Source organism: Eucalyptus grandis, chromosome 11 (assembly GCF_016545825.1).
Source record: "Eucalyptus grandis isolate ANBG69807.140 chromosome 11, ASM1654582v1, whole genome shotgun sequence".
Taxonomy (NCBI): domain Eukaryota; kingdom Viridiplantae; phylum Streptophyta; class Magnoliopsida; order Myrtales; family Myrtaceae; genus Eucalyptus; species Eucalyptus grandis.
Window position 1 is genome coordinate 44,601,424 of NC_052622.1, and position 21,595 is coordinate 44,623,018.

General features: G+C 36.4%; 1 protein-coding gene across 1 annotated transcript; it reads left to right on the forward strand.

Annotated features, from left to right (window-relative positions):
* Positions 1–11,034: 11,034 nt before the first annotated feature.
* LOC104426632 (hypoxia-inducible factor 1-alpha inhibitor) lies at positions 11,035–18,603 on the forward strand. The gene is made up of 15 exons (XM_010039755.3): positions 11,035–11,217; positions 11,350–11,427; positions 11,744–11,827; positions 11,929–12,081; positions 12,334–12,402; positions 12,497–12,623; positions 12,931–13,003; positions 13,140–13,256; positions 14,529–14,648; positions 14,766–14,784; positions 15,348–15,423; positions 15,534–15,853; positions 16,213–16,328; positions 16,417–16,510; positions 18,104–18,603. Exons 1-15 carry the CDS (start codon positions 11,116–11,118, stop codon positions 18,188–18,190), a joined length of 1,635 nt encoding a protein of 544 aa, XP_010038057.2. The 5' UTR covers positions 11,035–11,115; the 3' UTR covers positions 18,191–18,603.
* The last annotated feature ends 2,992 nt before the right edge of the window (positions 18,604–21,595 follow it).

Sequence of the window (21,595 nt, forward strand, 5' to 3'; positions counted from 1 at the left end):
CGGGACAGGACGTGACCGCCTCTTTCTTTTGCTTTTCTCTCGGGTTTTGTCTGAGTTTTTCTCCGTGACGTCCTTAGGCGGGAGGTGCGTCCGGCGGAGCGACGAGCGCCCGTTCGGTATCGCCGTAGTTAATACCGTATAGAATCATGAGATGAGATGTACTGTAAATCGTGTATTTACAATGCTTGTTTTGAAAGCATGACACTCAAAACTAGATGAAACACGCCGGTATGAACCGTTATAAGTCATCCACTAATCCGAAAGAAATTTATCGTACGAAATCTTTTTACATAAATTATAATTATGGTTCGAAGTTAGCTAGAATATGGATTATTAAGGTTATAACAAGATATGATGTACGATGGAACAATTTTCTTTTGACAAGCAAGAGATTGGATAAGAGTCGAGAGGAAATTTTTCATTCAATCATATCATGTCAAATTTTGTCTCCCAACAATTAGGACTGTTGAATGTGTGGATTGAGTAAAAAAATTATTTGAATTAAATTGATTCGTCTAAACTATTATATGTAATATAAATTTAGAAACTTATATTCAGCCCATGTACTAATATACTCCTATATTTAACTCTACTTATAAGCTCTTTGTGAGTATATGTTACTTGGATACAATTATTGTCTCGACTATAAGGTGCAAAAGAATTGGCTTTCGATATTATATAAATTTTTCAATTTTTGTATTGATTCGTGGTGAAGAATAAGAGAGAGTCAGTACTCGGTAGTAAACTTCTAAAATTATAGCAACAAATAATGTGAAGAAATTGAAATTTTAATTATATGGAATATAAAATACCAAAAAGATTATCTACACTAACCATGAATTGCGATGGCAAGAAAGATTAGCAGATTACATAAAAATAACAATATCAAATGCAACCACTTAAAGATATACTCACATAAATAACGAGTGAAACTTGTAATAATGACAAAAATCAAAAATAACAAAGAAAGAAAGAAACCACCTTGATATTTTCGATAAGGATGAAGTTGGGCTCACCGAGATTTCTTTGAATTGGGAATACTCCAAAGAATTCACTATTTTCTCTTAAAGGGTGAAAACGTAATTATAAAGATGGATTAAATGTAATAAATCGTGAACTCATTTAACACCCATATTTTATTAAGTTTTATCATCTAACCCAATTTATAATTTATTTATTGAATAATTACTTAGCCCATAAATATTGTTAAAAAATAGGTCTATGATCTATTTTGATAGGTCCATCGAAAGCCCAAACTCCCTTTGGATGTCTAAATTAGACCGAATTTTTTGTTTTGTAAAACTAATACGTCAAGAGGCATGACATAGAATAAAGTAAAAAAAGGAAAAAAGGAAAAGTATTCTCTCAAGGCCATTCGCGCATTGAAAAGGGCGTTGGGTGATGCTTGCTAGATAAATCCTTTGCTTAAGGATTTTCATTTATCGTGGTTTTCACTTACTTACATCGCTCGTGACACGATATTTGGAGTGTGCATTCTCTTAGGGTTTATGCTTTTCCAAGTACTTAGTGACTAAGTAATGCAACATGGCTTCCTTAAAAGTGGGAGATAAGGACTCACCTATAAAACATTGGAAATATGCATTTTAGAACACTTGTAAGCAATGACTTGCTTTAAAATGATATAGACTGGCTTCGACATTTTTCTTAACTTGGCATATTAAGTGAATATATTAAGTTGAGTATTTTTAACTTGTAATTTTTCGATGCCGAATCCCACCAATGACAAGGTTGAAGTTTGATTGTGATTTCTTCGAATTCAAAGTCTTTAATTGACCAATATAAAATTTTAAGTTCTCAATCGAGCAACAGCAAAAATCTTAAGTCATGTTTATGCACTTATCTAAATATTTATCACATCACTATCATTGATCTCAAATGAAGAATCACGAGAAGTGCTATACTCATTATTTACATGAATGTCTATAGTATGTTACTCATACATATATAACATATATCATCGCATTGGCATGGAATGATAATAACCTCTTAATATTTATAACACCAAATAAATTGGCTATTTTTTGACATATGAGTAAATTAGGGATTGTTTGTTTGAGCTTTGTTTCTATTCCTTGGAACACAATTTTTGTTCTTTTGTTATGGGGAAAAAAAATAACGGAAACGCGTTTGTTTACACTTTTGTTCCTTTGAACAAATTTAGAACAAACACGAAAAATAAGAACCCGATAACACTTTCAAGAAACAAATTTTCTCTCTCCTATTTTTTCCTTCTCTTTATTTTCTTCTTTTTTTTCTTTGGCCGGTCGCCGTAGCGTCACCAGCCCCTAGCGAGCATTACTATGGTTGGGCGGCCAAAAGGGGACAAAAAAAAAAAATACATAAAAAAATAAAAAAATAAATTATATAAATTTATCAAACGTGTTTCTGTTTTTTTTCTATTCCAGGGACAAAATTTTTTTGCAATTACCAAACGCATTATTCTATTAAAAAATTATTTCTGGAACATAAATAATTTTTTCTATTTCTATTCCCTAACAAATTTTAAATAAAAACGTTAGCAAACGCAGTTTTAGAGATTCAATGAAAGTCGGGAATTTTTTTCAAACAAAAAAATTGGGGGTTTTTGAAGGAATTAGGCCAATTAGATCTAGGAATTGAGCTCCCATTTTCATATACGTAGAAAAAGAAGTAACTGTTGCTTTTCACCTGCAAAATTGTCCCCATCTTTTCAACTGGTCGCCTACCCCGTCCTTTTATAAATGTCAAACTCAATGCAACCTTCTTATTAAATCGACGAGGATACGACTTTGCCCTCTTTCGCTTGGCGGCATGTCACGAGCCGCCTCTGTCTAGTCTTAAATTCCGCAGGAAGCTCTCTCTCTCTCTCTCTCTAAAAGTCGTTCTATTTTCCCGCCAATTAGGGTGTTAGGTCTGGCTGGGAAAGTGGCGGTGCCATGATGGTGCTTTAACAATGATTAAGGAAACGTGGCTAGCATAAACTAAATATTCCCCCAAAAAAAGTTAAAAAAATAAAATAAAAGAGGAAATTAGGAGGAGTGGAATATATAAATATGTAAATATTGCTTATATGAGGAAATTCTATTGTTATAAAAAAGAAGAAGAACATATGTGACATTTTTCCTCTTAACTCTCAAATATTTATTTTGCTCATTGCATCAAAATCAAAACTCGTGAAAATATGCTGCCATTCAATTGGTTTTCTCCTTTTTGGTTCTTGATAAGTAGCCAAGAAGGCACGAAAAGGATGGAAAAATGAACTTAGAAGTAGTAATCAATGTCGGCTAATTAAATTGTGGGCTGGAAGATTTAATTTGAAATCATGATCTCTAAGGAATTTTAAGGATGATTGGCTGAGATGAAAGTCATATCGACCTTTTCAAATTACCTCTTTGCCCCCATTATTTAGTAATGTATAGTATGATCTCAAATTATTTCGTGTGTTTATTTGTTTATTGAGTTTCCTTTTTCTTCCTCTCTGTTTATTTTCAACGTTTATTTTATAAGATATATGGGAGCGCGCATGTGTGGTTTTTTTAGGGCAGATTTTTTGGTGTTCATGTGCATTCATTTGCACCAGCCGTGGATGGTAAAGTTGACTAGGTCCTTATTGAAAATTAGTTGGAATTACAGCATCAGGTCGATGTCCAAGTAAAGGATTATCTTATGATACTTTGGGAGAGTAAATTAGGTGAACAGGATTCTGACATGATACCTACAAATTAGACAATTTGAACGGCATGAGATGAAATTGGAAAATTAAGTAAATCCTTATTAAGTCAAGCCAAGCCGAGCCATCCACACACATCATTTGGAGCTGAAATCTCAGGCAAGCTTGCACTTTCAGATGAAAATTTTATTTCAAGTGACGTTTAGATGACGTCCCAAACTTTCAATCGATTCAACTAGATTCATAAACTTTTTAGTAGCATACATTGCCGTCAATAAACATTCAATTTGTCAAATTAGATCTTTGACTTTTGATCAAATGTCCATGTTTGTCCATGTTTTCCTTCCATCAGTTAGCCCCAACCAAATATGCCACGGTAGACACCAAAATATTAACACTAACTTGGATTGACAAAATTGTACGCGTGGATTTTGTATGTCTATAATATTTCCTTGAGATGCACTTACTTTTTTGATGATTATATCAAATATTCTCGAAGATAGTGAGTGAATCTTCTTCAAATATTCCGAATTCTACATACTGAAGCGAAAGGGGTTTAGAACTCCATCATAAAATCCAACTCCGGTTCAAGACGAGTTTTTTTTGGGTTTCGGGTGATAGAATTGGTAGTCCCGAACTTGCCCAAGTTGTCATCCTCAAAGCAAAACGCGTCCCTATCACATTGTGAGACATAAACAGCGTGGTTTAGATGCCAACTTACCCGATTGAACTAAAGCTTCACACGCTTCGTAGGCTCTACACTAAGTAAAGCGTGGAACCATGATGATTCTTGAATCCAATTAGGGAATCATGATACGCTGATAGACTTTAGAGGGAAAAGAAGTTAGGTAAAGAACAGGTAAAGCACGAGTGGGGAGCTTGGTCGTGAAGCTCTTTGAAGCCGTCAAGGCGAGAGGGCTCCAGCACGTGTGAACGTGCAAGCCCGCCACCACCAAGGACCACGCGAGATCTGACCACTTCGCGGAGATCGGAGGAGTTTCCAGTCGGGCGCCGTCGGATTTAGATCGAGGACGCAGTACTCCCAGATCGCAAATCGACATCGATCTTTATTTTATTTTATTGCAAATTGGCATAGGACTCGGACTAGACCCACAGACCTCGTGCCCCAAATCCATGGTCAATTTTTCTGCTAATTAAAATAAGGTGAAGACACGTGTATGATCGTGACATCGATCGAATGGTTTTTTTAGGTTGCTACGGGAAGCTATTTTACCCCCACGTCACACAACGGCAAGAAACAACGCCATTTTTCGTTAAAAAAACACGCAAATTCCAACAAGTCTAATCTAAAAACTCGAATTCATAAGTGGAGCTCTAGCAAGATCATATGTACGTGAAGAAGAGTATGTGAACTGCGCAAATAAATGACCTGAGATATTTACTTACGTGAAATCCCGATGTAATTTCAATGAATGATAAATGCGTTATATATTCAAAAAATGGATAAAATTGAAATAAAAAAAGAAAGTTAAACATTTAGCATCATTTCCTCAAAGTTCTTGTTCCACAAAAACTTGAGCTTATTTATCTAAATCGATCAAAATTATGCCTTTATTTTTCTCTCGAAAAGGTGTGTGACATTAGATACAAACATCAATGTCTCTTCTACGACATACAATCTAAAGTGATTCGAATGCAATTAGTCAAATTTACACGCCACTTGTCCCCACTTTTTCCATCTTGGACATCATTAAGGAAACATTGTTGAGGAGTCTCTCTCCTGGACGAAACCATTTGACCAACCATTAGCTCTTTAGCTACTTTCCCCGATCTATTCCCAATCTCTACGTAGCGTCGGGGTATGTTTGAAAGACACGCCCAACACTTTAAGTTCCATTTTGGTGTTGCCTTGTGTAGAAATTCAGGTTGCGATACATTGTACTCCATGTCTTTTAGTGACCACAGCAACGTGGATTTCTCAAACTCCGATAACCTCAAAGCAACGCGGATTTAGTTTAGAGCTAGCCGTGATGCTTTGCATCATGGAGAGAGAAAAAATGGCATTTCCCTCTTTCCTGTGCTCATCACTCTTCGGTCCGTTGAATGGGTTGCTGGATACGTATTGCATGTACGAATTTGATATGATCACCTTTATGCCTGGACCTCTTCAATCAACCTCACATACGAGCAAGCTCAGCCACTTTTATCTTCTTCTTCTTCTTCTTTCCCATCTATATTTAACTTTTTCAAGATACATCATATTATTAACATTCTTGACACGGCATGATGCGCTAAAAAAACACCAACTAATTTTGATATTGAATTTGGGAATTTGAATTCATATTGATCTGCATCGCAATTAAATAGGCAACAATTTAATGAATGCGTCATGATAATTTGACGCCTCAAAATATAAAAAAATATGTACTCTATATCAACTCGAAATTAGTAAAGTCAATCCATGTTAATATCTATTATCTGACTCCTTCAAATGTTACGTTCAGGATCAAGACAACCTAAAGTTGAGCACATGTGCATGCGACGCAAATAAGGATATGTTAAAAAGACAAAAGATGGGCATTCCTAACTTTACCCAAGATTGACATCATTTACAGGAAATAATTAATTGCCAAACCCAACAACTAATGTAACGTAATGGTCCTTCCCGATTTAATAGGATTGCAAAACTTAGATAAGTAGGCTAAATCAAGAACCTAAAATCCCCCCACATGACTACTGGGGGAATACGTCTATTCTTTGCTTTCCTCTATTTAATTCATATACTACACAACCTGCCACATGCTCTTACTTTTCATGCATTTGCCGATCCCACGCCGTTTGACCGTGGAAACCGTAGTAATGCTTACCTGCTTGTAGCATTTTCTATTGCGAAAAAGAAAGGTCAAGCTAAGTACAAACCCCGCATCTGCATTAGGCAGGAGCTCGAGCTCGTTGATTAAGAATAATTCAATTAAGGAGAGCCATCGGGATTTAGATGATTTGACTTGGTGCAGATGAATGAAACTCGGGCGTTTCAAACCGAGTCCTGGTCAAATGTTGATTCAAACAAGTAACCTCGTTTCCTACGAGCATAATATGGTCGGAAAGGCTAATGTTTTATCCTAGCTTAGCTGAAATTTCGGCAAGAAATTGTCAGACAAGTTACCCGTTTGGAATTAAGAGATAACCCTCTTTTTTTCTATTTCAACGGTCTTTAAAAGAAGGGTCTATTCTTAGAAAGCATCTTTGTCCGATTTTCATATTAGCTAGACAGTGGAGAAAGACACTTCGCACGTTTATTCATAAGCTCCAGTTGGCCCTACAGACGTTAACGAAATTGTTCTTAAACCCATATTTTCGTTAAAAAAATTTGTTTTCGGCACTTGAAAGTGGGACAATGAAAAACAAAAAAAATGTCCTTGTTAGAATTGGAGGTGATCATTGAACGGTTGGTCGAAAACCAAGTCTCACCCAGAAATGGGAATTACATTAAATTGGTTGGACTTGACCTGGACGGGCTTTTCCCTAGGCCAAATCCATCCATTAACTTTTGGGGCCCCTCCAGGTGAACGGCCGCCGACAATGATCATGTCTCCTCAGGGTTATACCATTTGAAATCAGGATCGCATTTAAAAAAATTCAAACTTTTGTTCTTTGTCCACTTCCATTTGGATAAGCTTCACGGGGACTGTTTACCCAATACGACGGACTAGACGTCTGGAGATTTTGTTGGTGGAAGAAAGAAATTGATTAAATCCAAAACGGACTTTAATTACACTGGTAATTAACTACTTATAGACTTGGCGGCTTATCAAAGTAAATAATGAAACAGCTAGGTGTACCTCTTGTTTTCTTTCTTTACAATGCCGGCCCAGTTGCCAGCCCAATCATGGTAATTGAAGATCCATTTTAACTATCGTAAAGGATCACGCGAGATGATTATGGATTAAAGGGTCTTAACACATTCCACTGGCACAATTAATCAATAACGTTCCATTACTTTAATGTCCCATTCGATCATAAGCTCGCGATTTGGACTAAAAAAATTATAATCCCATGTTACTCGACTTGATGAAGAAATTAGGTGTATTGATGGCAGCGATTAGTGAACATGAAAAGTAATCATGTTGAAATAACGTGAAGGCTCAAAATTTTCATGATAACGGTGATAAGGTGACGAATTCGTTGATTGCACGAGGTTAAAGCCATTGAGCCACCGGTACAAGGGTCTCTTTCTCCCGTCTGCCCTTAATTCTCCCTTTTGCTTCCTTTTGGATTTTCAATTATTTTGGTGATCTCCTAACTCTCAATAATTCGTAACAGCAAAAGCAAAAGGAAAAACAAAAAGCCACTGATTTCTGCTCATTTCGATGCAAGCTTACTCTGGCTCTGACCAAAAAGTATTCGGATGGCAAAAATGGACACCTTTTGAACCTTTATTGGGCCCTGTGTGGGCTTTCTCTAAAAGGCCCGCCAGTTGTACACTGCTTCAGCCGTAATAAGCGGAGGATAACGCACAAAGTGGAGCGTGTGACCCGGATCCCACTCTCGTCCACTGTGTACTCTCGTTATTTTCTCCCAAGAGAAAATTATCGAAAAAGTCTTAAAATTAATGTATGAATATCAATTCAATTTTAAAATTTTAGATTTAATCAATTTAGTTATAAATAGTTTAACAATATTTTAGTATAATCATTCGGCTAATTTTGACGAGAAATTATTAACGTTTACTTCGACTATCTTACGTGGCATAATTAATATTGACATTAACAAGTTTTATAGTTTTTCTAAAATTTTTGTATATTTCTCTATTTCTCATTCTCTTTTTATATACTCATCGTGACCAGGCCCTCCCTCATCAGTGTTGGACTATACCACATAGCAGGGGTGAGTATGGGTGCAAGGTAACCAGCCTTAGGGACCGGCACTACGAGGTTTGATTCTTGGTTCCTGGGTAAAAACTAATTTGGGAAATGAGAACTGAAGAATCAAACAAGGATTCCATGGTGAGGTATTCTAATAATTGTTTTAGTTTAATTGATAGTGATTTTAATTATTTTGTTATTATTGGCAAATAAAAATTATGTTGTTACGTCCACTTTCATTTTAATTAACTAAAAATGAGACAAAAAAAGTAAATAAGAAAAATAAATTGGCTTGTCTTGAGTAAACTTTGGAACTAACTTTAGGACTGATTAATATGGTAAATTCTAGGTTCCTGGACATGTAAGTTTCAGGTTCCAAAACCAATTCCAACAAGGTAAATTTTAGGTAGAATCTTAGATTGACCTTGAAATCGTTTACCACCCTCATGTAGGAAGGTTGTTATTTGCGTTAGCTATTTTTTATCAAAATTAACTAGAATGATTATATTGGCAAATCATTAAAAGACTTATTACAAATTTGACTAAATTAAAATATTTATGACTAAATTGACATTTATACAATATGTTTATCACCTTTTTGTAATCATCCCTTCCTTAAGGAGGCTTGAAAAAAACCCTCATTATTTTGTAAGGCTTGATTTTCTAAAATCCCCAATTTTAGGCTTTGTTTGTTTTGCGGAAAATGTGGCGTTTTCAAAAATATTTTTCAAGAAGCCATTTTACCGGAAAATGTAATTACTTTATATTGTTTGTTTGAACTTGAAAAGAAGTGAATTTTTTTTTTTTTGTTGTTCAGTAAAGAAATTTTTTTCTTTCATGTACTATTTTTTACTAATTTTTTTTTATTACATAAGAAATTATTTGTATTTAAAAAATTGATTATTAAATTATTTTATATTTATATTTTATTTTTCTTTTCTTTGTTTTTGTCTTCTTCTTCTCTAGTCGATCGCCAGTCGTTGCCATAACCAGTGACTTGCCAAAGGCGAGCTCAAGGTTGCTCGACGTCGGCAAATGAGCTCGAGCTCGTTGCTTGCCGATCTAGCGAGGCCCGATTGTGCCACTCACTTGGCTTGCTGATTGGATGAGCCTGAACCCCTAGCTCACCCTTGAGGGCTCGAGCTCGTCGCTTGTCATTGATCAGGCAAGCGGTCGAAGAGCTCGAGGCTCACCTATGGCTAGTCACCAACAGTTATTGTGGCTAGGGATTGGCCAAGACAAAACTAACAAAAAAATTAAAGAAAAATGAAAAGAAAAAAATTAAATTACTTCTTAAAAAAAGAAAAAAAGAAAAAGAAAGATATGAAAGGTTAAAATGGGCGTGAGATAAGAGAAAGTGAGTCAAAATGTTTTTCTCTTTCTCAAAAATGAAAACCATTTTTTTTCCTATTTTAGAAGACCTTTTATCTCTTCGTGGAAAATATTTTCCCCAACTAATTCAGTTTCATTGAAACGAACATAAAAAAACTTGGAAAATATTTTCTTAAATGTTATTTTCCGTGAAACAAATGGAGTCAAAACTCAATTATGCCTCAAACTTTATTTTGTCCAAAAAAACACAAATTTTGATACGGTCCAACATATGCTTAAAAAAAAACCACAACTAGTTTCTCCAAAATTATCAATAATGGAGCTATTTAGAAGTTCCTTATTAGAACGTGTGTGTTCACTTACATTTCTACTTTTATATAGAACAACAATAGTCTTTTGATGTTGATAATTTTGAAAAATCAACAATGATTTTTAAATATGGGCCAGATTCAAGATTAGAGTAAAAATTGACGATCCTTTTAAATAAAAGAAAAATTTCGGGCAAAACTATAATTGAATCTAAAGTCGAGCGTTAAGCATCAACAAAATATGCTAAGAACTAAAGTTCCAAGAAATGATCGAGTGACTAATAAATATAATTAGATAGCAGTATTATTTTCGCACATGACGTGGTTAGAGGTAGCTCGCAAGTTTTAAATAGGTCTCTAATCTTAGTATTAAAATAGTAATAAAAAAAAACCTATGCAGGGAAAAGGGAACGAAAAGTCCAAGAGCTATTTTTTTTTTTCATAAGTAATGTGAAATCCTATATCAAGGAAAAATGGGTATAAGAAACTTCCTTGTTTTTACTTTCTTCATATATATAGATTCTTTTCTATTTGCATTTCCCCCAATTTTTCCCCAATTTTTCAGAATGATTTTCTAAAAATTACACCATTTTCATTTAAACATAACTGTTCTTGTGATTCATGTGACAGCAAATAAGAATTATTATGGACTAGATTGTATTCTATAATGCATTTATTTTGTAAAAAATGAATGATTGAGAATATATTTTCACAAAAATAATAATTTATATCGTCTGAACGAATTAAAAATTTTCATCAATCACGAAAATATTTAGATTTAAATTATTATTGATAATAAAAATATTATTTAATTATTAAATAATTTCTAGCGGTATAAGTGAAAACAAGAAATTACGATTGAACCAGCCGCAAATCTTTTTCGCGCACCATACGAAACATTCGCGGCGGGGCTTGAGCTTCCACGGCATAAATCTCGAACTCGCGCGATCTCTCCTCAAGCCTCGAAACGAAGACGGAGATGGCGAAGGAAGCCGGGCCTCCACTGCAAATCCCAACGTTCGACGAGCTCCCGTCGGCGGCGGACTTCGCCTCCCGAATCGAGCCGACGAACGTTCCCGCCGTAATCATCTCTCCCGCCTCATCTCCGCAGTTCTCCATTAGCGTCACTCCTCAACTCGCGCTGATCGTCGACCGTTTTCTCCGTTTCGTTTCGTTTCATTTTTTTTTTTTTTTTTTTGGTGCGTGATGAAAGGTATTCAGCGGATGCGCCGAGGATTGGAAGGCGCTGCGGAAGTGGAATCCTCGCGAGGGAGGCCTCGATTACCTGCAGGTTCGCCTTCTTCGCTCGCTCCTTGTCGGTTCGGGAATCGAGGTTTTCGGATTCGATTGATCGGATGAAGCGCCGCCGTGAAGGTCCGCTCCGCATTGCCGGAGCTGAATCGGTTTCCGGCGACGTTTCTGTTGCGTAAGGAGTTGTATCGTGGTTAGCGAGATTCTTGATGTCGTAGGAAATAGGAATTGTTCTTACGCCTGTTGCTGCTGAGAGAAGAACGGCGTTTCGTGCTTTTTAGGCCTGTGTAGGAATTTCCTGGCTACCGGGACTACTCATGATTTTCGACTTGTCGTCGAATGTTGGGTTACTGCAGGAAAGAGCCGGGCCCTGTACCGTGGAGGCTATGCTATCGAGATCTGCCCCGTTTTTTTATGGCGATCTAAGGAGCCACGAGAGGGCAAGTCCTTTGATTTCTTTGTGAAGTACTCGATAAGATATGCAGCTTGGCTTTGAGATTTGAGTAATAAGATGATTTGGCGTCGCATCCTCGTATTGCAGGTTCCTTTACCCTTTTCGTCCTTCATTGGATTTTGTAAGCAACACATGGAAAAGGAAGAGGATGATCAATCCCCGTGCATGGACTCTGAAGAGAGAAACTTGGAAGGGTCCGAGCAAGACCATTTAGCTCCTAGGCAAATCTATCTAGCACAGGTTTCAGCTTTGTGAGCTTTCAGCTTCTTCTCCTTTTTTTTTTTTAACTGAAATTTTCTTCTGATGAAATATACTCTCTTTGCCTTGCTTAAGAAATGATATTTGAATAGATGTTCTGTTATTGTCGAGTTTAGGAGCTTTTTGATTTATTTTTGCTGATACAATGGTTGACTTAATCTTCTAAGCTTTAAGAGTAATAGCAGGCGTCAAATATTTTGGCATGTAATCTGAATCAAACATAAACATGAATAGGTACCAATCATGAACGCTGAGAACAAAGGCCGGGCTCAACTGGAAGTTCTGTTGGAAGACATTCAAATGGTTAGTGGGTATTCTATTTGTTGGTCATATGCTTTCTGCAACTTGTTTGTGAAATACTCATAGTCCTTAGCATAATATTGGTTTCTTCATACAGCCTGCCTTTTTGGACAAAAGTTTACTGGCATCCGTCAATCTATGGATAAACATTGCTGAAGCTAGATCAAGTACTCACTATGATCCACATCATAATCTACTATGCTTAGTCAGTGGCACCAAAAAAGGTTAGATGTTGTTTTCTCCTCTGAGAAAATCTATCGGTTCTACTGAGATTGTCGCATTGTAGATGACTAATCAAACATTAGACTTGCAGGATGCAGAAAATATTGATGCATAGGACAGGTTGATAGAATAAACTTGTTTATCTGTTTTTGATGCAGCTCTTCGTTGGATATCACATTCACTTTTTTTTTCTCCTCACTCCTTCCTCTTAATGTCAATGCTTCTTTTATATCTCTGTTGATTGACATCAGATCACGCTTTAAAGTCCATATCTCTGTTCTGTGTTAATGAAAGCTACATGGTTTTCAGTTGTTCTCTGGCCCCCTTCTGCAAGTCCCATGCTATACCCCATGCCTTTGTATGGAGAGGCCTCAAACCACAGGTACGTATCATTTTGGATCAGTAACACACATTTATAATTATGATTGTATATATATTGTCACTTTCATTCGTAAAAATGATTTTCTCTGTCATTTGAATGGTCTTGTGTTTCTATTTTAATGTCATCTTCATTGTAGCTCTCTAACTTTAGGAAGGCCAGATTTTTCGTTACATCCAAGAGCAGAGAACCTGATGGATTACTCGCAGAAGGTCATTCTAAAAGCAGGTGATGCACTTTTCATCCCAGAAGGCTGGTAAGGTTCCCAGTTCATACTTTTAGATTTTAACATGGCCATTGCTATATTTGGAGCATCTTGTTATATTCTTCTGCTTGATATTGGTCTCCTTAACCTGATCATTTTGGGTTGATTTATCCACATGAATTTGGCCAATTCCTTATTTTGGCTTATTTTTTCTTACTAAATCTCACTTGATTATAGTACTGCAACTAGTTTCGCTTTTAGCTCACAAAATATAAATGAAATGTGGATGGAAATCACAAGATCTGAATTATATTTGAGCCCATTTTAACATCATCATGTCCTCTCTTTCTCTCTCCCTGCCTGGACATAGCAAGTCTATAGCAACTTTTTAACATGTTTGGTTCCATAAATTAATTGGCTGTCCCAAACTTTTTTATCAGTCTATGGATTAGTTATCCCGTTCCAGGTCCAATCTCAAATGTTAATTTCGTCCTTTGGCTGGAAAAGAGCCACAGCATTGCTATTCCTTTCAGCCTGGATCAACTGAATTTTCTATCTCCAAAGATTTCCTTGAAAGAATTATAGATGCTTTGGCCAACATCTTAGGTAAATTTTTTAGCATTACTGTCACCACTGCATTGCCTGTTGTCCCTGTTGTCCCTCCTCCGTATCCAAAACCCTTAATCTGATATGATACAATATGATTCATATGACTTCTGTCCTGCTTTCCCTCCCCTTTTCCCACTCAAAATATCACAAGCCTATTGTGATCATTCTTTTTTTTTGACTCTCCTCTCCCTCTCATAAACATCTCATCCAATACCTCAGAAGTTTGGCGAATAAAAAGCTCGATATCAAGTCATCGACAATGTTCTTTCTTTTACGAGGAAATGCTTTCTTAATATGAATAAAGAAAGTATGAAATTTGTATTTAAATCTCCATTATACTTCAACAACTCCATCTCTCTCTTTGAATGTCAATAGCTTGTTTTTTATGCAGTTCTGAGCTATTATATTTGCAGTTCAAGTGAGATGAAGAAGAGAAAAATAGATAATAGGTTTTCCAATTAGCGAAATAAACTGGAATATTTCCTACATTCTTGTTTCTCTCTTCCATTTGTCGGGGTTTCATTTAGCTGCCTTCTTGCGTTTGTCTGTTGTGAAAAGCAAATGTCCATCTCTTGTGTTAGAATACCTCTTAAGAAAATGACATCTCACCCCTTAGGAGGTATGTGCTGCGTGCCTTTGATTAAGTGCAACTATTTATGCTTTTACGTGCTATTGGTAGTTATCCGGTTGGTTATTGTCCTTTGTTTGCTTCAGGTTCCACCAGGTCGATAGTGACAATCTGAGCATTGCTGTAAATTTTTGGTGGCAGTCCAACTTAACGCGTGGTATATCAGAGCACATGGATTCATATTATTTGCGCAGAATACTAAGAAGGTATACACATTTATTTCAGTCTTACATATCAGTAGTGCTTTTTTAATTGTTAAGATACATTTTAATCTGTTTTAATTTACCATCTGACATACTTTCCAACATTTTTATGATTTTCAGATTGACGGATAAAGAAATGGTACGTATTCTGTGTGCTTCGTTGCTTACCTGACTCGAGTGGTTTTAGTTTTATACTGCTTTTAATTACCTGCTGAGGAATGATCATATTGTTATATGCTGTTAAAATTTTTAATCAGCTTAATTTAAAGAAATCCTTACCGTTATTTCTTGTTTTCCTTCATTCTCCTGCTCTGCTACTTCACCCAATCTTTTAACAACGCTTGAGAATTATCGATGAAATTTGATGGTCATTTATTATTAGATCATGCCACTGTTAATCCTCTAAGCAACTAGCTTTACTATCACATTACCCCATTCCACTAGCAAGACAAAACAAATAGCTGGTCTCAAGTCTGGTTCGAATTTGATATATAAATATAAATGTTATCACAGGACATGCTGTGTGCGTTTTTATACTAGATTACATGAATGGTCTTGTGGAACTAAACTGTAGCTAGAACCACTGTTTTCGAGATTGTTAATATATTGCAAAGTGGAAATGTTCTTTTGCTTTCTCTCACATTTTCCATGAGAGTTTTGAGTCACTGATGTGTTGTCTCTTTCTATGTGGCTTTAGGACAGGATCTGATGTTGCCAAAGCCTGCTAGTGTGGAATGCAAGGTGCATGAAAGTAAGCGAACCCTTAATGGAGATGCAGGTATCATTAGCATCATACATGAGGCTGTCTACTTATAGTACCCGGAATATATAGTGCATCAAGATGCCTACAGCAATTTCATAGTATGTCCTCTGCTACACTGCTACCAGATGGGGATCTCCATAATGTGGACAAAGTTTCCGTGGATGGTGATTTAGAAGGAAAAGAAGTCAAGCTAGAAAGCGCGATATGTCATATGGAACCTTCGGCACTGCAAGCTCTTCATGCGCTGGTTTCTCTTGTGCATAATGGTGTAAATATACCCAATCCAAGTCGTGTGCAACAGTCCTTATTGGGAAATGGTGCCATTGCCTGTACTGAAGGTGACCCTAAGAATCGCGTGGTTTTTCACTTGGAAGATGATCCTGTTGCCAAAATACTATGGAACACTGAACCACATACTCTTCGGACTATGCTTCTTTATATGGCGGTGAGTACTAACACGGTTGGGTCAATGTCTGTGCTAAGACACTGCTTATGGCAAACTGAATTTTCTTTCACATCACTTTATCCTATTTATTCTTCGATGGATGATTGAATTTTACTTGAACCATTTTATTTGCTGAACATTCTATAAGTTTCCCGTGAAGTCTCTATTAAGAAAAGGGAGCCCTGTTGTGTTATCGTTCTGGATGAACAATTACCAACTTCCCTGTCAGCGATTTTCCTTTTTATGTTTTGGTGACTTCAGCTCATGTCTGTTAGGATTTGCGACCAGGAACCTTCTGAAAAGAAGTTATTTCAGAGTCATTCACCAGTTTTGCTTAGTCATTCAATTATTCTCTTCAGGACAAGTTCCCAAGGACTTTGGAGGCACTTATACTGCACTTACTCTCACCAGTGGGTGCAGAGGCCCTAACAAGAAAATTTGATGAGATCGATGCAGAGTGCTCTGAGGAAGATAGGTAGATTTCTTCATTGGAGACATTAACATATACTATGAAGTTCATTTCCTTTTACTACGTTATATTTGTTTTGTTTGTCTGGTTCCAGGAGTAAATTCTACCAGATCATATATGGCGCACTTGATGACCAATTTGCTGCAATGGATTCAATTTTACTTGGGAAAGAGTCTTTTGCAATGCAGGTATTGCTAGGATCCTATTGAACTTGATATTTGTATTTTCAATGGGTAACTTATTGTGCCATAAAGATGAGTATGGTCATCTTCCTGCTCAAATATGGGGATGATTTCTAGTGCATTTGCCATCCAGATGTTTTTGCGTTGTTAGCCTGTTAGTGTGGTTGAGAGAAGATTTTCTGTCTCATCCTCCTCACCGGCGCCTCCTTTTATCTCCACAATTAGTTCAGCCTTTGCCAGATGCTATTAAGGCCTTCACATAAAAGATCTTGCTGTATTGCCATTCTCTGCCATCTTGTCTTTATATTCAATTCAAGGCATATAGTGTTTGATGTCACTCATGCAAGCCTTGAAGAATATATGGAGAATCCACCATTCTTTTCGTCTGATTTATCAGTTGTTTTTATAAATTCAAATCATGTTGCCAAGGTGTCTGAGATTACTTGCTTGAAGTGATCAATGGAAGGGGAGATTTGAGTGGGATTCTTAACTCTTCGTCGAAAATCGACCAATTATTTTTTTCTAGTCAACTAATGTCAAGCAGATTGTGAAGGTTTATTCTGCACTCTGATGCTGGACCCCATAAATAGAGAGAATGGTGTAGTGGATTTATTCATCTTAGGTGGTGCATGGATAAGTAAGTGCACAAAAGATTCTCTCTCTAAAATGTCCACTCTTGCTGCTTTAACCAGAGACAATACTAAATTGCATAGTGAAGCTTCCTGGGGATGGAAACAAGGGGAATGGGGAGAGATGCTGGCTTGAAAACATGGATTCAATAAAATTGTCTGTGACTTTTTTTGACAAAATCATGACATGTACCCTGAATGAGCTTAAGTTGGATAAATAGATGTAGTCCAATGGCTAGCCATCGGCATCTATCACTTTGATTGATCGATTCTCATAAAAGGAGAAAAGAACCCCCATGTGGGCTCTGTTTTATGGTTCTGTTAATAGGTTGGATTGGATACTTCTTATTATCTCTTGAAATGAGTAACTTTTAAACAGTTGCCTATTTTCAAATTACTTTAGATGTTTTTCCCCCCTAAAACTGGCAATTCTCTTTGTTTTTGATTTTATTGTTTTTTTTTTTTTTTTTTGTCCGTCCTACTTTATTCCTACTCTACACTCACTCTCAGACTTTTGCCCTGCCTCTTGTAGGGCGTGGGAGTCGAAACCCACTCCTGAAATTTACGCGTCTCCACCCCATCCCCCTGAGAAGGTGAGGATTTGAACCCCTCACCTCCCCCTTCCATGTTGGAAGGGTGGCCACTGGGGCGAATCCCAGTGGTTTTTTGATTTTATTGTTTGATTGTCAGTACTTAGGCAAAAAAATCAACGGTGGCTTTGATCTGATCTTTATTAAGATTCTACTTATATAACCTTTATTGTTTCTTCTTGGAGAAAAAAATTGTTTTAATCATTAGTATGACCACTTTATGACCTGTTTTCTGCCTTAATGGGTTGTGAATTATGACTGAATTTGCATTCTGGTGAGAATGTGCATTCTTTTGTGGTTTTATATGGCAAACAAATATGAGTTACTCTTCTGTATGCGTCGTGTCTCATTACGTCCTTCGCCTCTTGATCCAATTGCAGGCATTCAGGAATGTCTTGGACAAATATTTGGGGGTGAACATGGAGGATGGACCAAAAGTGCGTGCCCGACAAAACTTTCAGGGATAGAAGCTTTTGTCTCAGAAATTTGCTCTCGGCATGAATCTCCACCATGAAAATTGAAACCTTTTAGCATGACGCGCCCACCAGCGTTATGGATGGATAGATGCAATTCACCACCAAGGCACTGACTTTAAGAAACTTTGCGTTCCTCAAGGGTTGATGAATTAATGTAATACACTGAGATGTCCGTCGGAAATGATTTCTATTTTTTTATTTTTTTACTTGCGACTTCGGCAATCTGATTTTGTTTTAGCAACAAGAAGCTTTTTGTTTTTAAAAAAGCCAAAACAAGCAGGCAGGGAATATCGTATTGCCCCCTGGCAACATTAACGGCCGTACAAAACCGTCCTTTCATTACATCCTTGTGGCATAGAACTGAGGGATAATACTACGAACAATACCAAAATTTCAGTTCATCATGCAATATTATTCTTGAATTTTGGTTTAGGGCGTAAAGTCGTTCTTGAGTTTTTAATTTGATCAATGTTGTTATTGAATTATTGGTAAGTGTTCGATATAGCTCTGTTGTTTGCCTCATTTTCGCGTATTCTAGGGATTAAATTAAACATAAGTTAATAGTTTATGGATTGCATTGAATAAATTAAAAATCTATAGATGACATTACATATTGAGCCAAAATTGAGGGTGCATATCGAACAAATTAAAAGTTTAGAGACGATATTACACATTGGATCAAAATTCATTCATCATTTGTGTTATTTTCCCTAGAAATAACATTAAAGGGTGTAATAACTAGCTTACCATATCAATCTAATGTCATAGGAATGAAATATGAATTCTTTGTCGTGTGCTGAATGCTTATATTAGTGGAAAATAGGAAGCTTAAAAATCATAGAGATCACCTACTTTTGTTGAGAGAATCGTGTCCTAAAATTTTTGATACCATTTCAAAAGTAACAGCACTCGTTGCCTGTGATGCAAAGTCTGCATCTATTAATAGCTTTGTTCAATTTCACCGTCAAGAATCTTACTAGATGAACGACGATATCAGTAAGTCTGGACGTAATCAAATGGCTTTGTTTCAGACAAGTTGATACCTCCGCGCAAGATCAAAAGATGATTTCCTTACATTTAAAAAAAAAAGAAAAGATTAGGGCTTTCTTGGACCACTATTGTTTGTTCCCGTTTCATGTTCAGCCTCCAATTACACCCCTGTCAGGCCCAACTTTAAACTCCTCAAACCCGCCATTTCTCAACAAAGCCATTCATTATTCACAGGTGATATTAACACTGTGGAGAGCAGCTTCCCATTGATGTTTCCTTTGTTTTCTTATTTTGGGTCGAATTTTGATGTTTCCTTGAGATGGGGAAATCTTGATAGATGATTATACTATTGTTTCTAGTAGATGTTATCGATGACATTATCTGCAAATCGATTAACTGACGTTCAGAAATATCGTGATCACCAATTATATGAACCCAGTCCATACAAGTATTTGCCATCCCAATACGAAACCTAATGAAATTATCTAGATCCTAGATCCTAGATCCTAGCGATCATGTGCCCTGGTTTTACACCAAATTTTCAGGTCATTTTTTTGTTGTCGAGCATCTACTTGCTCGGAAAAGCATATTATAACTTACTAAGGGCCCAACACCTAAACAATCCAATATCTTACTCTCTTTGACTGGCGCATATGATTTTAAATGGTCAATAAGAATAGCACTGTAACAGGCAAATTGGGGATCAAAAGCATAATTTTATGGCCAATTTTGAGTCTTTTTAGAGTTCTGGCCAAAATTGTCCAGGACCAAGACTTCCATGATTCGTTTCGAAGTACGTAAATCATTATTTTTTATAGAAATATCCAAGGACCTGTCTATGGCGCCAGGGATCCATACCCCACGCTCTTAAACATGTAAATCTGTTTATTTTTAACATAATATTCAGCACTTTGATATAAGAGGCAATTTATGTCATTTACAGTTATTTACAGTTAAATAATATATGGTATTGAATGCCTCTAACATTACTTACTTGCTAAGCCGGCAAAATAAGAAATCTAATACAATTGTTGGCACATTATTCTTTACCATGTTATATATCATCAATGTTATTTGAAAAGATGGAACTAGGCTTTACATAGTTATAAAAAGGTCGGGCACGATGTTATTTGTTAAATTCGCATGTTTCAACAAATGACACGCAAATCAAATTGAATGAACAACAAAATTGGGGGAAAAAGATGGAAAAGTAGTATACAAAGTGAGTGATTGTCCGGCATTCTAATAATTTTTCACCGTAGGAATAAAATGCAAAAAAATCATGACTGTTTAGACTAAGATCTATTGAATGGCTGAAATATGTAGCATTTCAAGTCAACGATGAAAGATTGCAAGGGCATATACTTTCCGGTACTTAATTGTGAAATACTCGTAGTCCATAGCATGATATTGGTTTCTTCATACAGCCTGCCTTTCTGGACAAACGTTTACTGGCGTCCGTTTATCTACGGATGAACATTGCTGAAGCTAGATCGAGTGCTCACCGTGATCCACATCATGATCTTCTATGCATAGTCAGTGGCACCAAAAGCTTGGATGCTGTTTTCTCCTCTGAGTAAATTTATCGGTTCTACTTGTGGGATGCAGACAATATTGATGCATAGGACTGGTTTTTTTAGAATAATCTTGTGCGTCTGTTTTTAATGAAATTTCTTTGCTAGAAATTGCATTCGCTTGTTTTTTATCCTCACTCCTACCTCTTAATGTTGATGCTTCTTTTATATCTTTGTCCATCGAAATCAAATCATACTTTAGGGTCAATATTTCTGCTGTGTTAATGAAAGCTACATGGTTTTCAGTTATTCTCTAGCCTCCTCCAAGCTCTAATTAACTGAATGGACTGAATTGCTATTAATGTAAAAAATGTGTAGAATTAAATTGGGTAAGTAAAATTTTTAAGATTGAATTAGTACAAATGTAATAAATTTAAGGCTTTTTCGATACTTTTCCTTTTGCTTGTGATGCAAAATTTGTATCAATTTCACCGTAAAAAATCTTACCTGTCATGATGGTAATAGATGAATGACAACATGTCAGTCCAGGCGGAATGGAATGGCTTTTGTTACAAACAAGTTGATGCCTCCGCAAGATCAAAAGACGATTTCATTCAATTTTTTCTTCTTTTTTAAGAATAGCTCTTTCTTGGACCATTGTCAAACCCAACTTTGCACCTCTCGAACCACCATTTCTTAAGAAGTCATCATTCATGGGTGATTCTAGCGATGTGCATAGTAGCTACCCATTAATGTTTCCATGAAATGGCAAAATCTTGATAGATGAGAAACTATCAGATGATTATAATATTGCATCCAATAAATGCTATCGGTGACACATTTATATGCAAATCAGACACAGACACCTAGAATATTGTGATCGTCGATCATG